At 36.6% G+C, this 22512-nt stretch overlaps 1 protein-coding gene across 1 annotated transcript; it reads right to left on the minus strand.

The window, feature by feature from the left end:
* Positions 1-9451: 9451 nt before the first annotated feature.
* LOC132543305 (MAM and LDL-receptor class A domain-containing protein 1-like) lies at positions 9452-21413 on the minus strand. Its single transcript, XM_060206794.1, has 14 exons — positions 21359-21413; positions 19302-19520; positions 17014-17267; positions 15672-15852; positions 15066-15209; positions 14533-14789; positions 14134-14206; positions 13616-13819; positions 12191-12453; positions 11848-11926; positions 11402-11617; positions 10872-11125; positions 10559-10637; positions 9452-10089 (listed from the first exon to the last, which is right to left on the minus strand). The coding sequence occupies exons 1-14, from the start codon at positions 21411-21413 to the stop codon at positions 9452-9454; spliced, it is 2916 nt and encodes a 971-aa protein (XP_060062777.1).
* Positions 21414-22512: the final 1099 nt, after the last annotated feature.

Raw genomic sequence — 22512 nt, forward strand, 5'->3', positions numbered from 1 at the left:
TTAAATCATAGAGATACAAGGCTGTAAAAGTTGCAAATACGCGAGCATAACCAAAAAAGCTTTCTTCAAGAAACTTAGGATACTGTTTTTGATAAGTTTACAAAAATTCAAGATTTCCCGACATAAAAAAGATTAAGTGGAACTCTGATCATTGTGACATAACGATGGCAATGTCAGGAAGGACTATGTCCAAGGTAGCAATACTATCTGCTCAATATGTCTATAATAAAAAGAACAAAACATCTTCTTTGACAAAGGTGGAAAAAAGGGGAAAAAAGGAGAAAAGTTTTTATCGTGATTCATTTTACAACGGATAGCTGTTGGACACAACTACGGAGTTATTACATTTGATAGTTCCTTTACTATATATTCAGTTATCACAATAGATATCTACTTCATTAAGGTATTTCAAACAGAACTGATCCTTCTTTGATCCACGATGAAATCCATCAAAGATACTAGGATTATCTCTGGTATATCCCTTATAAGTAACGATTGATTTTAAGAGCTTGACAATTCTCATTATAGTTTTAATAACCACTCACCAGTGGATGTGAAATGTTATGTTTGGTGTTTCTGATGACTCCATGACAACGAAAATTGATGTTTCTTTACTTGGTATCAATAGTCAGACTACAGACACTGACAGAATCAACCATTGAATTCTTACTTGACAGTAATGAACAATCTGAGAACAAAACACTGGATAGGGGGGTAGAGACCAGGCGGTCCCTGTTACTCAAAGCTTGCTTTAAGTTTGATAGTGTTTCAGATATGAATTAAACACAAAGTTTGTAACATTCTTATCATTAACATGGAGACATATCTGGTCGTCATATTGACTATTTGCTATAGTATAACCATTTGTAAAGCAATATATCACTGCGTTGTTTTCATTTTCGTAAAGTATGCATAGACCACTTTGTGAACGTAATTATTATTCAAATCCAAATTCAATGAAACAAGGACAGAATATGACCAAAAACAAATTTACAAATTGACTCCTGAAAGCACGCAATTTACTGAAAAATAGGTGAAGCAATCAGTGATCAATTCAATAACAGGGATCCTTATTTGATAGTAAACGGTTTACAGGGGCACCATATCTGCGTCAGGGCTCCGAAGGCACTGACTGAGCAATGCACTTAAGAAACCTTGCTATTGTAAACAATGGTGTCCCACATGAAGTGGTGGACAGCAAAAACTGTTCCTACCTTAGTTTCAAAGTTATTCAAATTATCAGAATAGGAATAGGAAGCATGGCAGATGGAAATATTTCTTATACCTAAATAATTGTTATAATACTGACGGAACTGTCTGTGTTTTGGTAACGATAAGTTGACAAATAATCGTTACATTTGTGCATTTGATCTTTGAAACACAACACCGAATGATAGTAGATAACCGGAGTCGATCATCTATGATGTTACACCGTAAAGTCATTACAGCTGGTAGATTAAGCGAACGCAAGGGCCAGTCGAACCATGAATTGATCTGTAAATCGATCAGACCCTGTAGGGTGGTGGTGTACTCTCTATAAATCCAGAAACACATACCTGTTATGTATTATACGCTTAGCACAGTGACCAACAATCGCCCATCATACCATAGAAATGGAAATTGAAGGAAATTGACCGAAAATGTCTCGTCTGTTGTTCGAGTACCGTTAGGTACATATTCACAAGCAGCAAGATTATCGATCTAGAAAGGAATATATTGGTATTAAATGCTTTCATTCAGTATATGGTATTATTTATCAAATCATTACTTCATCAAAGTAGAACATTTTGAATGAATATGTAAACATTATTTCATATTTAGGATATGATTAGAGTGTTTTGTCTATTTTGATCATCCAAGAATATTTAATGGGCCGGTTGCTAAAACAACATTTTAGCAATGAATAACTGCTATAGTTTTACACATTGGAAAATGTTTAGATTAGTATCCTTCGTCGTCTATCTCTGACATGGTTGACTGTTAGAATAACCTGAACATTTCGCAGTAACGTTTCCCATATAAAAATGTTTTTTCAAAGGGTTTTTCATTCTATTCATCTCTTCTCTATTCAAATAACTATTGACCCATTTATTGATTTTTAAAATCGATGTGACATATCATAGAGAAAAAAGCTCTGTACCAATATAAATCAGTGAGAGTCAATACACATCTTTCTCATGCTTCAAACAGAAGGGATCTGTTGGACGTACTTCCGCACTCTTTATTTTGTTTCTTTTATCATTTCCGCTGGCAACAATACCTTTAGTGGTAGCTCGGTACATTTTTCATTCAGATTACAACAGACGGGTATCAGAAATCTATATCTTTACAACAAGGATATACAAAATGCGTTTAATAACAGTGACGAGATCTGCGTCCCATGACAGTATTAATAAAAAGGTCCACAAGAAAATATCAGTGACAAATTTTGCGTCCACAAACAATATCAATGATGAGTTTCGCATCCACAAGACAATATCAGTGACAAGCTTCGCATTCACAAGACAATATTAGTGACAAGCTTGGCATCCACACAACGTTATCAGTGACAAGCTTGGCGTCCACAAGACAATATTAGTGATAAGGTTGGCGTCCACAAGACAATATTAGTGACAAGCTTGGCGTCTACAAGACAATATTAGTGACAAGGTTGGCGTCCACAAGGCAATATCAGTGACAAGCTTGGCGTCCACAAGACAATATTAGTGATAAGGTTGGCGTCCACAAGACAATATTAGTGACAAGCTTGGCGTCTACAAGACAATATTAGTGACAAGGTTGGCGTCCACAAGGCAATATCAGTGACAAGCTTCGCATTCACAAGACAATATCAGTGACAAGCTTGGCGTCCACAAGACATTATCAGTGACAAGCTTCGCATTCACAAGACAATATCAGTGACAAGCTTGGCGTCCACAAGACAATGTTAGTGATAAGGTTGGCGTCCACAAGGCAATATCAGTGACAAGCTTCGCATTCACAAGACAATATCAGTTACAATTCCAGCATGTAAATGGCAACATTATATATATATATATAATGCACGCCTATAACATATCATTAGTGATGAGCCCCGCATCAAGAACACAATATCAGTGGCAAGCCCCGCGTCGACAACACACTTTTAATGACGAACCCCGCGTACACAACACAATATCAGTGACAACCGCCATGGTATGTTAAATTTCTGTATCACTGAAATGTTATATAATGCTGAAAAGTCAATGCCAAGTTTCATGTCCTTTGATGCTCTTTAACCTTAGCAATACAGAGTAGTTTCTTCATTAGATCAAATGTAAATTAAGTACAATATCATAAACTTTTCGCTACAGGTGCTCTCTTTGTAGCATTGAAGCGAGTTGAGATTTCCCTTGGAAGATTGAGGTCTCTGTTGCCTAACTGTTTTGTTAACCCGTGTCGTAATTGTTGTAAAAATACGATAACTTTACATTGCATAACACCATAGAAAGCCTTTCATTGTTAATTTTTACAGCTGAATGTCAATTGTTGAGTTAACGAGTTTTTTTCCCCTTGGTTTCTCTTCAGAGATATGCCTTGTCTGTCTCCCCTCCCTTTACCGCAGGTGATAATTAAACTACAAAGGCACCAGGTACAGTTTATATTTAATCAATATTTTCTCACATTTCACTGGTGTTAAAAATGCGTGTTCGAGTAATGAAAATGAGAATTGTTATTAGAAACTGGTTGATATTCGCTGGTCGATTACAGCACTCAGTCGTTTATTAAAGTGAAAACGCTAATTCGTGCAAGAAGTCGTCAACTGACAGAAAAATCGTAACACAGGGTTTCAAAAGATGCAGATCGATGAAAATTACGGGGAAGTTTTACGGTCGTCATAGTGGTCTCGCTGAGAAATATTCTTATCATTTTGTGCGCTATAAAGCTGGACGTGTTTGTCGTCCTTCAGTTTGTCTGACGTTTCTGTTGTTCAATACCTTGTCTTATTTGAGAATCTGATATTACTGACGCAGATTGACCGATATGTACATGGGGGGTGTCGTCGATGAAGAAATGTCGCTTACTGTTCCGGAACATCTAGTCGTATTCTTGTACTTTTTTCAGGAGCTCCCGTGTTGATCTTACTTTTGTTCAACTTTTCCCCAAGTTATATTGAATTTGAGTTTGGATTTTGATTATGTTGACTTGTTGGTATTTTCTGGTGACAACATTTAATTTCTTACAATTTAGAGAAGACAATGAAATATATTTTAATTCTACCCAAAGAAGAATAAATATACAACAAACTATATAGTACGTAGTTCGACTCCCTCAAAATTTGAACACTGGACTTGTTTGTAAGCATATCATTTAAAGGCTCAGTATCTCTATAGAAGAGAGGTTCAAGTACTTTTGATAGTCGTTAAGCGTATACATTTTTGAATGGCTTTGGACAGACAGTCATTTATTTACATATGATTTATTCAGAAAGATTTGACGATAAAGATTAAATTTGATGAGATGAATCTCGATTTTATTAAAGTCATTTATCGCAATATTCCAGGCCTATCTGATGTACCTGTACACGGGGATTATCACAAATATACAAGTACCGGGTCATTGCTACTATAGATCAAATACGTATTCATCTAATCTGTGGGAAGGTTTAAATCACATATAACCTGAGCTTTATACAGAAAAATTAACTAGATTTGCTTGTAAGTACGGTTAACTTTGATCCTCTAAAAATCCTAAAAAGAAAAAGCCCTAATCATTAAAATGTAGCTGAAGTGATTTCCTAAAAATGTTTATAGTCAAAGTTTGCTCCATGTTGTTGCCATGCATATGACTATACTTTCATTATTGTATTGTTTCAATGTTGAATATATATATATATTTTATTTGTGGTGAGGGATATCTTAAAAACTCGGAAAATGGGACGTGGTTTATGATCTTTAATATTAAGCAAATGCAAGAAACAACAGACTTATCGTTAGGATAAACTTATTTTTGAGGTTGGCGTGTTTTCGAGGTTTTAGGACATCTCATGATCTTACTAATGCGTTTCGAACTGACTACCTTATATTCTTTTTTGATGTTGAGATCTCCGTACTTTTGTGTTGTTTGGAAATGTTCAGCCATCATTTTAACTAGGATCAAAACCATTACGCCATTTGTAAACTGAAATGCAAATACATGTACTTACTTGAAAAGTGATTCCTGTTCCTTTTCCCGATAAGCAAAAAACACCTGATTGATTATATCCAATTTTAGGTATTGTCACGAAATTATAAAATCATTTTTCATTTGAAGAATCGTTGTGAATTAAGATATATATTTAGAAATATATATGACTGTCTGTTGGTAGCGTATTCCAAGCCTTCAGTGTATTTGTATAAACATCCAGTTATCATATCACCGCTGCTTCGCAACCACCGTTAGACCACGGGTTAACACGGGTATATCCCTCAGTCCATAACACCTCCAAGCCTAAGAAGATGTCCAGTCATGCGAGTCAACGTTCACACAATGTCGGCAATGGCATCACTCTAAAACGGAATTCATTTCGCGAAGCCACGACCGCTTTTAGCTGTTCAACTATTGAATACTGCTCAATAGAAAGGAGTATCATATCCAGCGGAGGGTATTGATATTGACTGTGTTAATCACTCCATAGGAGACGTGCTTATAGTTTACGGATTTACCATTACAGTTATATATATGGACGTTTTTTATTAGTTATTGGGTGTTGATGATTGGTTACTTCCTCATTTCTTCTCATTTAATATACTAAAATAAGCAGTACCGATAAAAGATTAATTATACAGACATTGGTATATAAAAATGTAGGAATCAAGAGGAACCGATGTATTGTCAGATAGTATCCGTGAAGTAAGTACAACATGTTGACAAAAATGTCCTAAAGGCCAGCCGTACAAGTTTACAGGATGTTCTATTAGTGGAATTCTCGTTATGATGCATGTTTCCTTTCAATATTCTTTTGTTAATAGGATATTCGTTGATTTCGTTTGTTAGTACTTGTCCGAATGTTCCTTACGATGGATATCAGTGTTACAAAATACAGAAGCAAGAAATGAAACATTTCACAAGAGTGTTTGTGAATTCGCGTGAGGCTTTCGTTTTATATAAGACTATTTTCATAGAATTTGATATCAAATTATTTTACTCAGAAAACATAAAATATTCATTGATACTTTTTTTTCAACAGTAAATTTTTTGTAAGACATATTCGTCATTAATAGACTCTAAAATAATAATGGCGATGTATTTATCAAACTTATTGATTTTTTTTTCTCATTAATTAATAGGAAATAATCAAGTAATTTGCAGAGACCTGGACGGTTCTCCCTGTGAGTATCCACGTACCAATGTTATGTATGCAGTTTCCTTTGGACAGTGATTATTATCAAGTGGGCCTCGCAGCCACCGAGCAAGCTTATCTACAGAATAACTAAACTTTAGTAGGGAGGCAAACATTAATATGATAAGGGTGTGCCAATTCTGGAGGGGCATGACCTTCAGGGTTCAGGCATATCTGCAAACCTCAGGTAAATATAGGTCCTGTTCTGGTGTAACGTCGTTTTGTCATTTTGCGCGTAATCAGTATATTTATAAATTTGGTTTTTGTAATTCTTAATGTGTTTCAGGTTATAAATAACATTGATAAGATATATCCACCATTTCTTATAATTGCCAGTTGTTGGAACGGTCATTTCAGACTATGTTAATTACTTCAATCAAAATTAAATAACTGTCGACAACTGCTATGTACTTGAAAAACGAATTTTATAGAGTATATTTAATTGTAAACAAGGCTTTCAATAAAATTTACTTTCTAATAACGATATCACGATGAAATGAGTTTATGAAATTTTATGAAATGAACCTAATGAAACGCTTAAGAAGTGTTTTTTTCGGCGTTGTGAATGTCTGATTGTTCTAGATAAAAAGAGTTGTCTCCCATAGATTCGGTAGTTTTAGGTTTAACTATAATTGATTAAATATTCAAAATGTCTAAGAAAAATGTGTGTGTATAGCACTTTCGATTATGATTGGTAACAGCTTACGCCAGAAATAGATAAAAATACTACATACAGTTTATCTAAAAAGGGGGAGTTACCGAAATCATAGAAATCACAATAGCCGCTTAAGATTCACTGCTGTAGGGTATTAAGGCTTTGTATAACTGACAGTCATTGACGCCATTTGTAAACACAAATTTGAATTACAGTGAGTGGAATGCAGAAGCCGAACTAGCCCAAGTGTTTCGAAGTTGAAGAATTATGATGGAAGACACTTGTTGGACTGAAATTCAGAAATATGTCAATGACCTACCAAATGCAGAAAGAGTGGAATTCAATAGGAAAAGTCATTAAAGAAATTTTAAAAACTATTTTCACATATCTTTTTATCACTTACTTCTTACGCTGATGCAATATTGGAAAGAGTACAAATCACATCTTTCTGTGCCCTCAGCATCACAGACGAGTCATAGTAGGACGTAAAGGCCGTATGATTCATTTTAAATATTTCTCTCTACTGTATCAATTCTAAATTTGTATTGAAAGATACTATCAGCTTAGGTTTTTTGTACAATCCTTTGAGAATTCATGTGGACATATGTTCACGAGATTTCCGACAACCTTCCATGGTTGGGTCTAATTCATTAGAATAGTGGTCTGGTTTGAACCATAAACATGTACATGTACTTGGCGTTTCAATATTGAAATCTAGGAGATTTACTGACTTATGGGTTAGTGCACTTCTCCACATAGGGACCAAATTAAATGTTCTTCAATTTTTTTCTAAGTTTCAACACTTAAGGTTCTTGGTGTCACTGGCTACATAGGGACGACATAACTGTATGATGCATTGAAAGGTACTGTCGTAGGTAGAGGACAAACATACTAAACTATTATTACCTTTTCATTCTTTTGTGTTCTTATATGCATATATTGTTGTATTTCTGTGCTTATTTTTTACAATAAAAATTCTTTTAATCGAATATACCGTATAGTTGGTAATTTTAGCGGGTTAAAATTTTCGCGATTTTCTTTTAAAATCATGTAATGGAGTTAAAAGTTTGCGATCTTGATGTTAATACATGTCATATACACGTGTCTCGTTACTTTACTAATTACATTTTCGTTACAGTACCGCAAAAATAAAGAAAATATCCTCACCGCAAAAATAAGCGGCTATACCGTTAGCTATTTTCATTAAAATTTTTATTAAATGGTCATCAGTACCTACAAGATAAGTCATTATTCAGGATTAGATATGTTGTTCTATACAGTTTATTTTACATTCTGTAACGAAATCAGTAAGCAGTAATGAAATAGGACAAACACTAGGCCCCAAAACACAAATATTGATACAGAATTTTGAAAATGCATGTATTTAATATGATTATGTGGACTTATAATACTTATTGCAATCCAGTAATAACGTACCATGAATTGATTGGTATGTAGGAAGAAACTATAATCACACCTACCAACTTCCTTATCATCAAGTAATCTAATTAAGTCGGCTCTCTTTCTGATGCATACATAATTTTCTGTCAGTATCAAATCAAACACCTCTTCAACCTCAAACATTATAACGAAACAAAGATCTAATTAAGTAACGACAAAACACAGCAAATTGTTTTTAACATGACTTTAAAAACATAAATTTTCATTGACATGATTTATGGCATATTTACAAATATGTATTAAATTATGCATGTACATATCGTTTTTCCGCATTCCTCTCTTTCACGTACATGTTTAAGCTTTCACCTCTCGACACAATCTCTCCTCCACATACAATACGATAATATAACGAGAATTTGTAGTTTTGACATTAAATGTATGAATATTTACTATACAGAAGCAAAGCAATGATTTCTTTCTAATGCGTAAATCATATAACACATTCACAAGTTGTTTCAAGTATATCAATAGATGACCACGATTATACTTCTGATACAAACACACATTATGTTTTCCACGTAGCAGGATATTGTGTTGAACCAAACTCTAAATGTTAAAGGCAGAGTTCCCACAGTGTAGTCCTATTTCTACATCGGTGTATGCCGTAGGATTCATTGTATATCTATATATACATATGTCCCGTCTCGGCATGGCATGCATGTAGCCGACATTTCTGACCCTGTCTAAGTATGGAAATGTCAGAATTCATTTATGGAAAGCACTTACAGTAAGCAACATTCTTTAAAGCTAAACATTTCTATTATGAGTAAAACGTTTTATTCGGTAGTTTGTAAAGATGTGTTCTCAGATCTTGTCCTCTTCGCAAACTTTGACATCCTTGTTCATTAAAATGCAGGAATCAAAGCAGGAATCATACTCAGTTCAAAGGTCACCTTAAGGGTAATCACGCAGTAAAACGCTGCAACACGACTAGTGTATAAATTAAAAACGTCCGTATATATTTTAAAATCTCTTGTTCGGTACATAGTTTAAATCTACACATCGAGTTTTTTATAGCAAATCACATTTACACCTGTTGTTGTTTTATTGGTTTCAATTCCATTTTGGATTGCGTTGGTCTGTTTCACGTCTTTCATTGGAACACTCGGGTCCTTCTGATTTTCAATTTTTTTATTCCTTTTTAGAAGGTAGCCTGCTAACACGATTCCACAGAGTCCAAATACACCCACACTAAGCCCTATTGCCAAAGCCTTTGTATTTGTACTACTGTTGTTCTCTGTAGATTTCTCATTGTTACTTTCATTGAATGTGATCTTGGTGGTCAGTGTATTATCTGGCGTAACAGTATCGGTCACTGTCAACTCAGCTGTTTCTGATTTTGTTACAGATGAAGTAACGACGCTTGGCATTTGTGATGACACAGTCTTCGAAAAAACTGATATCGTCTTTGTACTTGCAAGATTGGATGTTGAGGTCCTTCCTGAGCTTTGAATGCTAGAGTTTGGTAACGATGTTGAGGTAATTATTGGTGAAAGTGAAGAGAAAGTTACTGAATCGGATATAGGTGGCAATGTTGAAGACGCAGGCGCCGTTCTCAGCTGAGTTGACGATAGCGTGGATGCACTGACCGTGTGGGTTGTCTTTGTCGATTTTGATGGAGGTGGTACGGAAACTGTGGGTAGAAAAGCTATGTTTTCATCTGTGTTATTGGTTTTAGACCTTAAATTCGATTTGTAATCTTACATTGCTTTGATTAAAAGAAATCAGAATCGTTTTGATATTGAGCGTCGTTAGACAGTTTGTTGAGGCAAGGAATTAATATTATAAAAAAATTGTATAGCCTACGAAATCATCAATAACCCCCACACTCCACCGAGCTTTGTCTTCACTGTACTTCACAGTAATGTTAAACAACATGCACAACATAAAACAATCTTGATTTTGTGCGAAAGATGACACTGTCCAGAGATTAAGTAGTGTTACGACATTTAGATTCACAAACCAAAGTCTTATCCATAGAATGTATATATTATCTTTATACAAGACATAAGTTGCTGTGTCAGTGCTCTTTTATAACTAATGAATGCATGGACATGATTATCGAGATTTGTAGGTAATGTATAAAAGAAAAGAAAATTTACCCATTGAAGTTTCATAAACATATATTTCGTCTAATCCGACCGGTCCAAACGTATTAGATTTTTTCGATTGGAATACAAGCTGTAAACAGAGAAATTATCCATATACCGACATTTGAAAATATAGATTAAGCACAGAAAATTGGCAGTCTATTTAAACTGTGAAAAATGTGTGACAATGTTGATTGAGTTAAGTTTCTTATCAAGAAAATGAGTTATGTTTCCAAATCTGTAATACCAAATAATATTATATTCCTGGAACATTTCGTGTCATTTTCTTTGTTTCAAGAAGGAAAACGATTATAAATATACGCACCCTGTAGGTTGCTTTGGTTTTCACTGACAGTGAGACCGATTGCCATTCGGAATGTTCATGTCCATCTGTTGACCAAATCAATGATTTAGCACCGGAAATGAACTCAATCGAAACCTCTAAATTAGAAGACGAGGATGGATTTATGTACCAAAAGGTCAGACATATGTCTGGACCATTAAAGATAGGACTTTTTAGCTGTGCTGTGGATCCATGTGGTGTTGATACATCCGCCGTGTTAATGACGATATAAGGTCCTGAAATTTGAACAAAATATCTTTTGTACAATAAACACACAAGTGAATAGCACCTTTAAATACAACGTAGAGTTAGAGTCAGATATTGAATGAACTTAATATTACTGCTGTTTCGTCCTTCTCACACTCGCACGAGTATTATTTGCTATCCAGAATTGTGACATATATCAATATTAATAACTTACAACTTTTCTAATTATCTTTAACGAAATAATAATGTTGCTTGATGAAATGTGATTGATTAAATTTAATTTACATTTTTATCTATCAACACACCTGTTTTTCCTCCCGGAATGATGTGATAAGAATCGTTGTGTTGAATCCATTGCAGTTTGTCTCCGATTGAGGAATACGAACATACAGTCGAATCAAATGAGCAGGACATATTAGAAATGTCCTGCTCATCGTGGTCTCCACACACGTGACTGACCTCGAATGGCGGAGGAGGGAGTGTTGTTGTCGTTGGCGGAGGGGATGGTGTTGTTTTGGGGCCTACAATCACAACGGATTCATTTTCGAACATCTAGATTATTTTCCTCCATTTATATGAATATGACGGCTCTTTGTTTTTTAAAAACTAAAAGCTTGGACACTAAGTACTAAAAATATTGATTACGAGTATCCTTATTCAAGAAGAATCGTGTAATAATTTAAGTAATTTCCCTGCTCAACAATAAGTGATTAGATATACTAAAATGTTCCTATGTTCTTTACATACGTACATGGTGCATTTTCCAAAGCCATATCGTCGACTCCGATAACTGCTCCTGGTTCTCCGGCATAGGATCCTTTAATTTCTATCTATAAAGCAGTCAATACATTCCAGTTTTAAAGTATCATATCACACGTGTTAAACTACTCTTAAATCATTTAAGTAATTCACTTATAACTTGCATGGAATTTCAAAACTTCGTACTGAAATGATGATTGTGGGAGGAAATTGTCATTCTTATATATATGCCGCTGACGAACGTCAGAATAGTTCGGACGAATGGATTAACAGAGACATCTGAAGATTTATTTTCTTCACTGTAACTATGGATTTCTTTGAGGTTTTCGGTATACCTGGAAAGTCGTATCACTCTGTACATCGACCTGAAGACTTTGCCAATCTTGGCCGTAATATCCGCTGAGATGTTCCAATAACCGCAACTCTCCGGTCTGTACGTTTCTCTTATAAACGGTGATTGTACCACTGAGAGTACTTGGCATGATGTAGGCAAGGCGAAGGCAAGCACCTGTCTGTGCTTCCAAGGCCGGTGAAACTATCGACGCGACATCTCCGCGGTGTGCCTCGGCGCCATTGGCTCGAAGTGACAGAAACGAACCTGTTCAACAAATTTTTAACAAGCTTCACATTACGTTAGAAAAACGAGATATGCTCAAACTAATTCAATTAAAACAGAAATGTGAATTTCCTATAAATAACCTTACTGATGTAATTCTTTCCCGGCAAGATTGCGAACTATCTTGATTAAATATGTTTGAAAAACAAGCAAATTTGCAGCCAACATAACTTTACAAGAAATAAAACATATCATACAATTAAATTCTTCCCTTATTCAGTGTAGTTCGTACACGGAATGTTGATCTGTTTGGGTTTTTTTAGCTGCCACTTCATAGCACTACAATAGCACAACCAAGAGTGTAGCTGTAAGCCAACATATTTTTTGAGAGGTTAGGAGCCAGTGTTGACGAGAAGTCAAGTTGAAATCGCACTGGAAATAAACGATTTACGTTCGTCGATATTCCATATTATGAAATCAAACAAAAACTCAATGTTTCCGTGTGTGAAAATACTGACCTCTGATAGAGAAAAACTGTTTGCACCCAGCCAGAAAATTGACCTATATTTTTGAGCGTTAAGTCAAGAAATAAAATTGTTTTATGCATTTATGATGTTATAGTGAATGTGATTCACAGTTAGGTTATTATCATGAATTATGAATATCAAAGAGGATGTTGACGTCGCATTATCAGTTTAGCACACTTATGCTTGCTTATAATTTATCATCGCTTGTATGCTGACAAGCGTTCATGTATGTTGACGACGTGTAGTATATGCTCTGCTGTTTTTTCCTTGCATTGGAAAATATTTTTGTTATAGTTTTGTGACGTGTAGTATATGCTCTGCTGTTTTTTTCTTGCATTGGAAAATATTTGTGTTATAGTTTTGTAATGCTGATGATTAAGTGATCTAACTGTATTTTCCCCATTCGTGTTTACGCTGTATTGCGTGTATATATTTCGTTCTTTTCCAGAATGATTTCTGTAGTTGCTGATGTCGGTTAAAATGCATGTGTAATATTCATCTATGAGTCGGTATGGTTTATGTACAGTATGTTTTCTTCGTTGCCGTTGTTTTATAAGTTGTCTTCTTGTTTGGTATATACTAGGTGTTGTGTATCTTCCCTGCTTTTTACTGTAAAAGCATAATTATGTCTTCGTTACTATGTAGAAATCGTATTTTCCATTTCAGTTGCTAACTACCTGATCCCGTCGTGTTGTCTCCAATGACGTACACACGGCTGAGAACAGTCAGTGGACTCGGTGTTCTCTCCCACATAACGTAGCCAGGATCTGAAGACGGTGGGTAAAACCCACACATATCCGCCTCAAAGTCACATGATATCGGAAGGGACACGGGGGACAGCTGCGTGGTGGTCGGAGCAGCCGTTGTCGTTGTCAAGGTAACTGAATTGCAATTGAAAGAAAACCAACAATAGTAGGATTAGGTTATGCAATATTTGTTTATATGAGCTTGCGGGTGCAAAAAGGTTATGGTTACTAAGGTATACCTCTATACTATCATAATCATACAACTGCAAAGGTTTTAAATGTTATACAAAGGACACACCAGTGAAAGGATTAAACTGCAGTATACAGTTCTGCTTTGTTATATGACTCGTCAGTGATGCTTAAACATTTTCATCAACTTTAACAGATTGTTATACAAATGTATATTCGAAACACACGTATCAGTCGATATAACTGTACATAAAACTTACTGTTGGTGAGAATGGTGTCGTCGATAGCCAGGTCGCTCAGATAGTGGTACTTGGTACTGGCTTCGAACACTAACTGGTAAATAGACATGAAGGGTTCATACTCAATCTGATTTTACATTTCATTTTCAAAACGACTGGTGATTTGTTTGACAAAAAATTTTCATTTATCTTCATAAAACGATCATACTCTAAAATTGCTTTTTTTAAATTACTTTAAAACCTGAAAACAATCTTACCATAGATAATATCGTTCAGTTGTAGTGACCATTTTAGTTCTACCACAAACCAAAATCTACATCCATGTAGCTAAAAGCTTCTATTAAAGTTATATTAGCAATGTAAAGAGGGTGAATCGAAATACATTACAGTTGCGTATTGATATAAAATATCAAGTCTCACCGTGTACGAGCCAGAAGTGAGTTCCATGACTGCCTGTGTCCAGTCTGGCCCCTGACGGCCAGTACGTGACCACACCTTCTGCCTCACATTACCAGATGATATCTGGAAGACACTGAGGGACCCAACACCTATACCATTCATTATAAACCAAAAGGAAAACTGCAGAGGTACTTCCGACTCAATAGTGTTACTCTCGAGTACAGCTTTCCATGTGCTCCTCCGAGCCTCAGATCCCCGGATGTAGGCATATCTTCCATCTAAATAGAATTCAGGTTTTCTTTTTAAATTCGTTTTGGAATTATAAAATTAGGTTGACCTTTCGAGAACAAAAAAAAAAGTTGTATACCAAACATATTTACATTTGGATGAAACCATTCTAATGTCAAAAACATGAAGAACGAGAAGATGAATTTTGTTTTTTGAATCCTCTCACTTTTTTAATTTTAAAGCATATTTGCGTGTGCATATGCAATGTTTTCATGTGAATTAAAAATCTTTGTAAATTCAGCATCGTAAAAGTAGTAAAGACATACTGCCAGTGGTATGATCCGATCTAGGAGCAGATAACTCTTGTGTCCCGTTGCTGTTGCCAATGTGCCAGTTGAAGTCGCTATCTTTACCTACATGCCATGTGCAGGAACCGTTTTCGAAAGTACAGTTGATATCGGAATCATTTCCTGTAATGAAATCAAAAGATATTGGCATCATAACGTATATATACTTACTGATTTAGAAAATGAAATTTGTTTAAGATACATGTGCGGTACAGTACAGTGCCATACAGTCCATTAACATTGCTTCTGCTTCTGCACATTTACTAACTGTAGTCGTGGATTCATCAAGATAGTAGGCCCAAGCGATAAAGGAAACAAATAATAATATTATAGTAATACTACCTCCGACGTTGGCTTTATCACAATAAAATAATATGTATAATTTTTCGTTTGGATATGAATACGAAGAATGACAGAAAAGTTTCTCAAATGGCAATAGGTTCAACAAATACGATGCTTCCAAATTGTTAATCAGCACTATAGATAGCCTTTCATTGGTTATAAATGAGTAATTATGTCCCCTATTGTTGTCGAAATATGTTGAAATGGGAACGCTTTAATTAAACATTAGTTTTACAAAATTACCGTAGAACTCGTTTGGAATAGTCGCTGTTGTCATTTCATCAAGGAACATAACAGCAGTCGTCTGCTCACAATACAGGTGTTGGCTTTTGCTCCGTGTTTCATTGGTTGCCACAGAGTAAACATTGACGTCATCTAAGCCAGTCACGCGAGAACTGTCCTCTTTCTCCATTTTAAATATCACCTGTAAATTGAATACAGCTTTTTGTTTTTTCTCAAAATTCTTTAAGCTAACTTCAAAGTAATAAAGTGGAGCTTCTAACAATTTATGTTACAAAGGCCTTCTTTTAAAGAGCCAGACCCACTCCTCGACCGATATTATTTTATATAAAAAAAATTCATGATTTTCTATTTTTCTCGGGTAGCAAAAGTCCTGACTAAGCCTGTAATACCGCAATTTTAAAGTAAATTGTTACCAATCAAACGTAATAAATAGTTTAGAAAACAATTTCGAAACGACTCAGTGCTAATTCAGAATTATGCGGGAAGTCCTGACCTCTGACGCATGCACAAAGAACTGTAAATAAATCTGCCGTCTTCCAATATGGCAGAAAGCGTGCGAGGGAAGCGGGGAAGAAAATGTGTTTTGACGGACTCTGAGGCGAAAAGTAGGAAAACTGGTTCATACTTTGTATCGCTTTCTGTTTGGCTTTCTCGTGTTGTATTACTCTAAAATCATATTCATAAATACTCTTATCATCGAATATTCGCTTTAGATAGATCCATTTCGCGATGGTCTATATGTTCGTTACCGTATCGTAGCCCCCATTTGAGAGCCTCTTTGCAATTAATCGTAGTTTTTCACGTAATCTGCACGTTTTTGTGTCATATCTAAGCATTGGAAGATGTTATCAATACACACGTTAGGTGATGTCCATACAGGATATAGAGTATTGATTGCATTTATCGGTAAAATCTCTTTACAAGCGATGTCACATGGACGAATTACTCGCCTCTTACTCCATTTTTGTTTTGGTTCTGACCGCGTCTGAACGTATCACCTGACTTTTTCTCATCAATATTCATATCGTGGTGTTGATTAATGATACTAACTCCGGCACCGATATATCCGGTACCCTTTCAATTTCAAGTCCGAAACTTTATACAAGTCTTCATTTATATATTATCTATTAGCATACAACAACATTTCCAGTCAATAAAATATGAACAAACATCTATAACGGAATGGGTCTAGCTCTTTAAATGTCACTGTATACTTTTTGAAAATACGGATTTAAACATCTTATCAGGATGTAAGATAGGAATGTACCATCAATCACTCACCTTTGCCAAAAATTAAACCAACATATCACACAATTTTCAATAGATCACATATAGGAAATACCTTGTATTGAGTTTCCATGTGTAAGAGCAATGCTACATGCTTCCATGAATGAGATCCCGTGTGCCCTTGCCAAGCTATATTCCTGCGACCAGCTGGGCACTCTACGATAACCTGAAGACTGGATACGGAACTACCTCTTTCATCATACCAAAAGTCTAGGCAGAAAGCACCTGCCAATATCTCTGGCAGTGCCAATTCAAACGAAGCTCCTCTCAAAGCCCTCGATGAACCTGTGTTCGGTTGAATGAAGTACCCTGGAAACAATCAAACTTTCTAAACAAATGCCAACATTATGCTGATGTAGTGATAAAGCTACTGACAATCTCCCCATCACTGCTGATGGAGGGATCAAGCTACTGCCAAACACCCCATCACTGCTGATTGAAGGAACAAGCTACTGACAATCTCCCCATCACTGCTGATGGAGGGGTCAAGCTACTGACAAACTCCCCATCACTGCTGATGGAGGGATCAAGCTACCGACAATCTCCCCGTCACTGCTGATGGAGGGATCAAGCTACCGACAATCTCCCCACCACTGCTGATGGAGGGATCAAGCTACCGACAATCTCCCCGGCACTGCTGATGGAGGGATCAAGCTCCCCACCAATCTCTGGCCCAAACTCCCCGTCACTGCTGATGGAGGGATCAAGCTACTGACAATCTCCCCGTCACAGCTGATGGAGGGATCAAGCTACTGACAATCTCCCCGTCACTGCTGATGGAGGGATCAAGCTACTGACAATCTCCCCGTCACTGCTGATGGAGGGATCAAGCTACTGACAATCTCCCCATCACTGCTGATGGAGGGATCAAACTACTGACAATCTCCCCATCACTGCTGATGGAGGGATCAAGCTACTGACAATCTCCCCATCACTGCTGATGGAGGGATCAAACTACTGACAATCTCCCCACCACTGCTGACGGAGGGATCAAACTACTGACAATCTCCCCGTCACTGCTGATGGAGGGATCAAGCTACTGACAATCTCCCCGTCACTGCTGATGGAGGGATCAAGCTACTGACAATCTCCCCGTCACTGCTGATGGAGGGATCAAGCTACTGACAATCTCCCCATCACTGCTGATGGAGGGATCAAGCTACTGACAATCTCCCCGTCACTGCTGATGGAGGGATCAAGCTACTGACAGACTCCCTATCACTGCTGATTGAAGGAACAAGCTACTGACAATCTCCCCACTACTGCTGATGGAGGGATCAAGCTACTGACAATCTCCCCACCACTGCTGATGGAGGGATCAAGCTACTGACAATCTCCCCGTCACCGCTGATGGAGGGATCAAGCTACTGACAATCTCCCCACCACTGCTGATGGAGGGATCAAGCTACTGAAAATCTCCCCGTCACTGCTGATGGAGGGATCAAGCTACTGACAATCTCCCCACCACTGCTGATGGAGGGATCTGGCTACTGACAATCTCCCCGTCACTGCTGATGGAGGGATCAAGCTACTGACAATCTCCCCGTCACTGCTGATGGAGGGATCAAGCTACTGACAATCTCCCCATCACTGCTGATGGAGGGATCAAACTACTGACAATCTCCCCATCACTGCTGATGGAGGGATCAAGCTACTGACAATCTCCCCACCACTGCTGATGGAGGGATCAAACTACCGACAATCTCCCCACCACTGCTGATGGAGGGTCAAGCTACCGACAATCTCCCCACCACTGCTGATGGAGGGATCTGGCTACTGACAATCTCCCCGTCACTGCTGATGGAGGGATCAAGCTACTGACAATCTCCCCACCACTGCTGATGGAGGGATCAAGCTACTGACAATCTCCCCACCACTGCTGATGGAGGGATCAAGCTACTGACAATCTCCCCACCACTGCTGATGTAGGGATCAAACTACTGACAATCTCCCCATCACTGCTGATGGAGGATCAAACTACTGACAATCTCCCCATCACTGCTGAAGGAGGGATCAACCTACTGACAATCTCCCCACCACTGCTGATGACTGATTTTACGGAGGCCAGATACAAATAAAGAAACACGTTATACGTATCTATAATAATGCAGACTATTACCTTAGCGATGCATATATTCTAAATCATAATTCAATCGATATACCTCGGTTACTTTCGGGCATTGTAATATAGACTCTATTTATTGTTGCCAGGATGTTCGGAAACGGAAGCTGTGGATATATGAGAGCACGGAAAGCCATATTTCAGACAAAGTTGATTGAAGATACAAACGTACATAGTTTATTGAATCGGCTAGTTAACATCTATTTTACATTTACACTCACCTCCGTTGTTTGTGTGTTCTCCTGTTTTTCCAAATCCAAGCCATCCTCCCACTTTCTCGTTTTTCAGCACCCACCTAGCGTCAGGATTCAGATTCTGATAGGTACACATGTCCTTATCGAAGGAACAGCTAGCGTTTCTTATCTTATCAAGTTTAATTGAAGCGCAGGAATTGACCACCGACACAGTTCCAGCATATGGGGATTCTGTTGTAACAGTTTCTATAACGAAGAAATACTACCTCAAGTCTAAGTCAAGATACAAACCAACTTTTTTTTCATTTTTTTACCAACAATTGATTGATGACACATAGGAACAATATAAGATTAAGATATTAGTGATAGTGCAAAAGACACACAAGTGAATGGAATCTTGTCAGATACTTTAGAGCCAAACAATTAATCAAGCTGCATCGTACAGGACTCGTCAGTGATGCTAAGGGCCAAAATTTGAAGTATTTGAGTTTGGAAGATGTCATGGCAAAACTGAAGGCATTAGCGAACGAATTTGATTGGATCCATGGGAACAAAAACTGACCAATCAAATTCTGATGCGCTTTTGTGAAGATCACAAAGGAGCGACACCTTACTTCAAAGTCATTATATTTCCGTTATGGTGTATATCAAAGGATCAAACTAGTTTTTTAGTCTTGTCCACAAGGTGTCGCGATGGAAGCTTCAATTTTACCATGATCATTTTCCGGGGTACCGAGAGAGAAAGTGATTTTATCCCCTGGAGTATCGAGGATGTATTAATAATTTTCAATAAATACATTCAGCATGAATACTTTGAATATAAGTTTGGCATAATATATCTAAGCAATCAAAAGGACGAAAAACTTCAAATATACTACTGCAAATATATTATCATAATGCTATCATATTCCTTAAAAAAGAGCACCAGATGCCTTTACGAAACATAAAGATGTAGATGTTTACAAAGAATAATGCTTGCTTTACAATAAATAAGGTCATCTTGTAAAGATAATTTGGTTCGGGTGGCAGATTTTTATGACGGAATGCACGTTATGTCTGGATTTTGTATTCTGTATAGAATAGAAAGATAACTCAATCAATAGGCTAAGCGAGAAAAAACATAAATGTTTAACCAACAGTTGGTATAACAACTGATGTGGACACGCAATGGTTAGTCCGTGTCTCGTCCACACAGACCGGACGTGGGTACAGCAATTTGTTTACGTGCACCGGAGTCGTGACGTGTAACAACGTACGTTAAATCACCATGAAATAAATAACATCATTGATTTGACATAATTGTCCGGATATTCATGAACAATCAATTTGAAGTACAATAACAAACTCGGATAAGAGATATCATTTAACCTTATCTGTTATGATGTTCCGTGGCCTGTTGTCGTGGGCTTGTTGCTTATACGGAAGTTAAAGCTTAATAAAAAGTTAAAATCAATTTTCTCTTGTTTTGAATTTTTGGTTAATTTTCAGTTAATTATTTAAAATTTCATGTTTTAACTTCTATTATTTCATAAGTGTTAATTAAGATTTGAGTATTGATGACAAAATAACTAATACACTTATTCTATAAAGGATTTACATATAAGATGAATACATATTTCCAAGCTTAATTCACCCTTCTAAAACATGCATTGTTGTTAACCTCTTTCTCAACGGTCTAGGATGCTCTCAGCGATAGATTTCCCGATTTCTTTCTCGATAACGATCGTCTTGGTGCCAATTTCTATATGTTTACCCGATAACCATTGCTTAGATGGTGAATTTACAGATTTTCTCTATTGCGATGCAATACTTTATGATTTTCCATATCCCTTTCTCGATAAAGATGCTCTAGATACGAATTTTCCAGATTTTTGTTCTCGTTTACAATATCATAGACGTTGATTTTCCAGATTGTTTCTCCATTACGATACTTTGCCGAATCATCTTTCATCACAAAGATCGATTTTGTTTCTTTCAAAATTTATCCTCAAAACAATAAAAAAAAATAGCTTTTGTCCAAAATAAATAAAAAAAAAATAATGCAATGTTAACTACAAGATAGAATAATATGATTATGGACCTACCTGGAAGTGTAATTACAAAAAGAGCAATCCATAAAATTGTTACTGTAGACTCCATAGTGATAACTCATCGGACAGGGGTTTTCTGAATGAAACGTAGTAATGTGTGTGATAGAGTTATATATGGATAACGTGCCCGTAGATAGGTCGACTTGCCTAAGCCCGACCCGTCAAATGATAACATCCAAGATTGCATTTCTAGGGCGCACTGATAACATTATGATTATCTTTATTTGTATTCATTTATAAAAGTAAATAGTTTTAATTGATATGCCAATTGTGACTGGGCCAAAATAGAAAGTATGTCACCGGGTCAGAAATAATGGTAATGGTACCACGATAATTCACTCAATGTAAGGGTCAGAACGGTGCTTGTGACCGGAGTCGGAAATCAATTACATGGGATAGCCAAAGCACCAATGACGTATTGATAGGAGCTGTACGATGTTTTCTAGATATTGGCGACCTTCCTCCAAAATGGTATCTGACACACCTCCAGCCAGTTTAATGAGACACACCCCCAAAGAGCCTGAGTGTAATATTTAAATTCTGACTGAATATATCACAGAAAAGGGAATAAATTATGTCTTAAACAAATATTTTAAGGTAATCAAATAATCTAATAAAATCCAAATTTTTGTCAAGTGGCTGAGAATGTCTTTAATGTAGACACTGAAACATTTAAACTTTTTAACACACATCTCATCTCCCTTGCTGCAATTGTCCAGACATGTTTTAACACTGATATGCCATTTTAACAAAATAGAAATAAAACATTGCAATACTTTATGGCAATTTCCTAACATGTTAACTATGATCTGATACATTTTTAGACATATGTATAGACGATTTATAACTTATGTGGTTTCATAAAAAAAATGTTCTGTAACTAAAATTTGCATTTTGTCATTTACAATGCTTGGTAATTGTACTAGTATCACACCAGATGTAATGTTTTAACCAGGTACGGTTTGTCTTGTTTGGAAGGTACATAACTGGGTCAGTACGAGGTCATTCCAAGTATTGGTGACCTGGGTTGGTAAGCAATCAACTAGAATGGACAAAAGTTGATGACGTGTTGATAAGAGCAGCGATTCATTTCCAAACTTTGACAACCTTCCAACACAGTGACCTTCTAATACCCCTTAGTCAGTTAA

Source organism: Ylistrum balloti, unplaced genomic scaffold, assembly GCF_031769215.1.
Source record: "Ylistrum balloti isolate Yb309-2 unplaced genomic scaffold, AGI_CSIRO_Ybal_v1 Utg369752, whole genome shotgun sequence".
NCBI classification, from domain to species: Eukaryota; Metazoa; Mollusca; class Bivalvia; order Pectinida; family Pectinidae; genus Ylistrum; species Ylistrum balloti.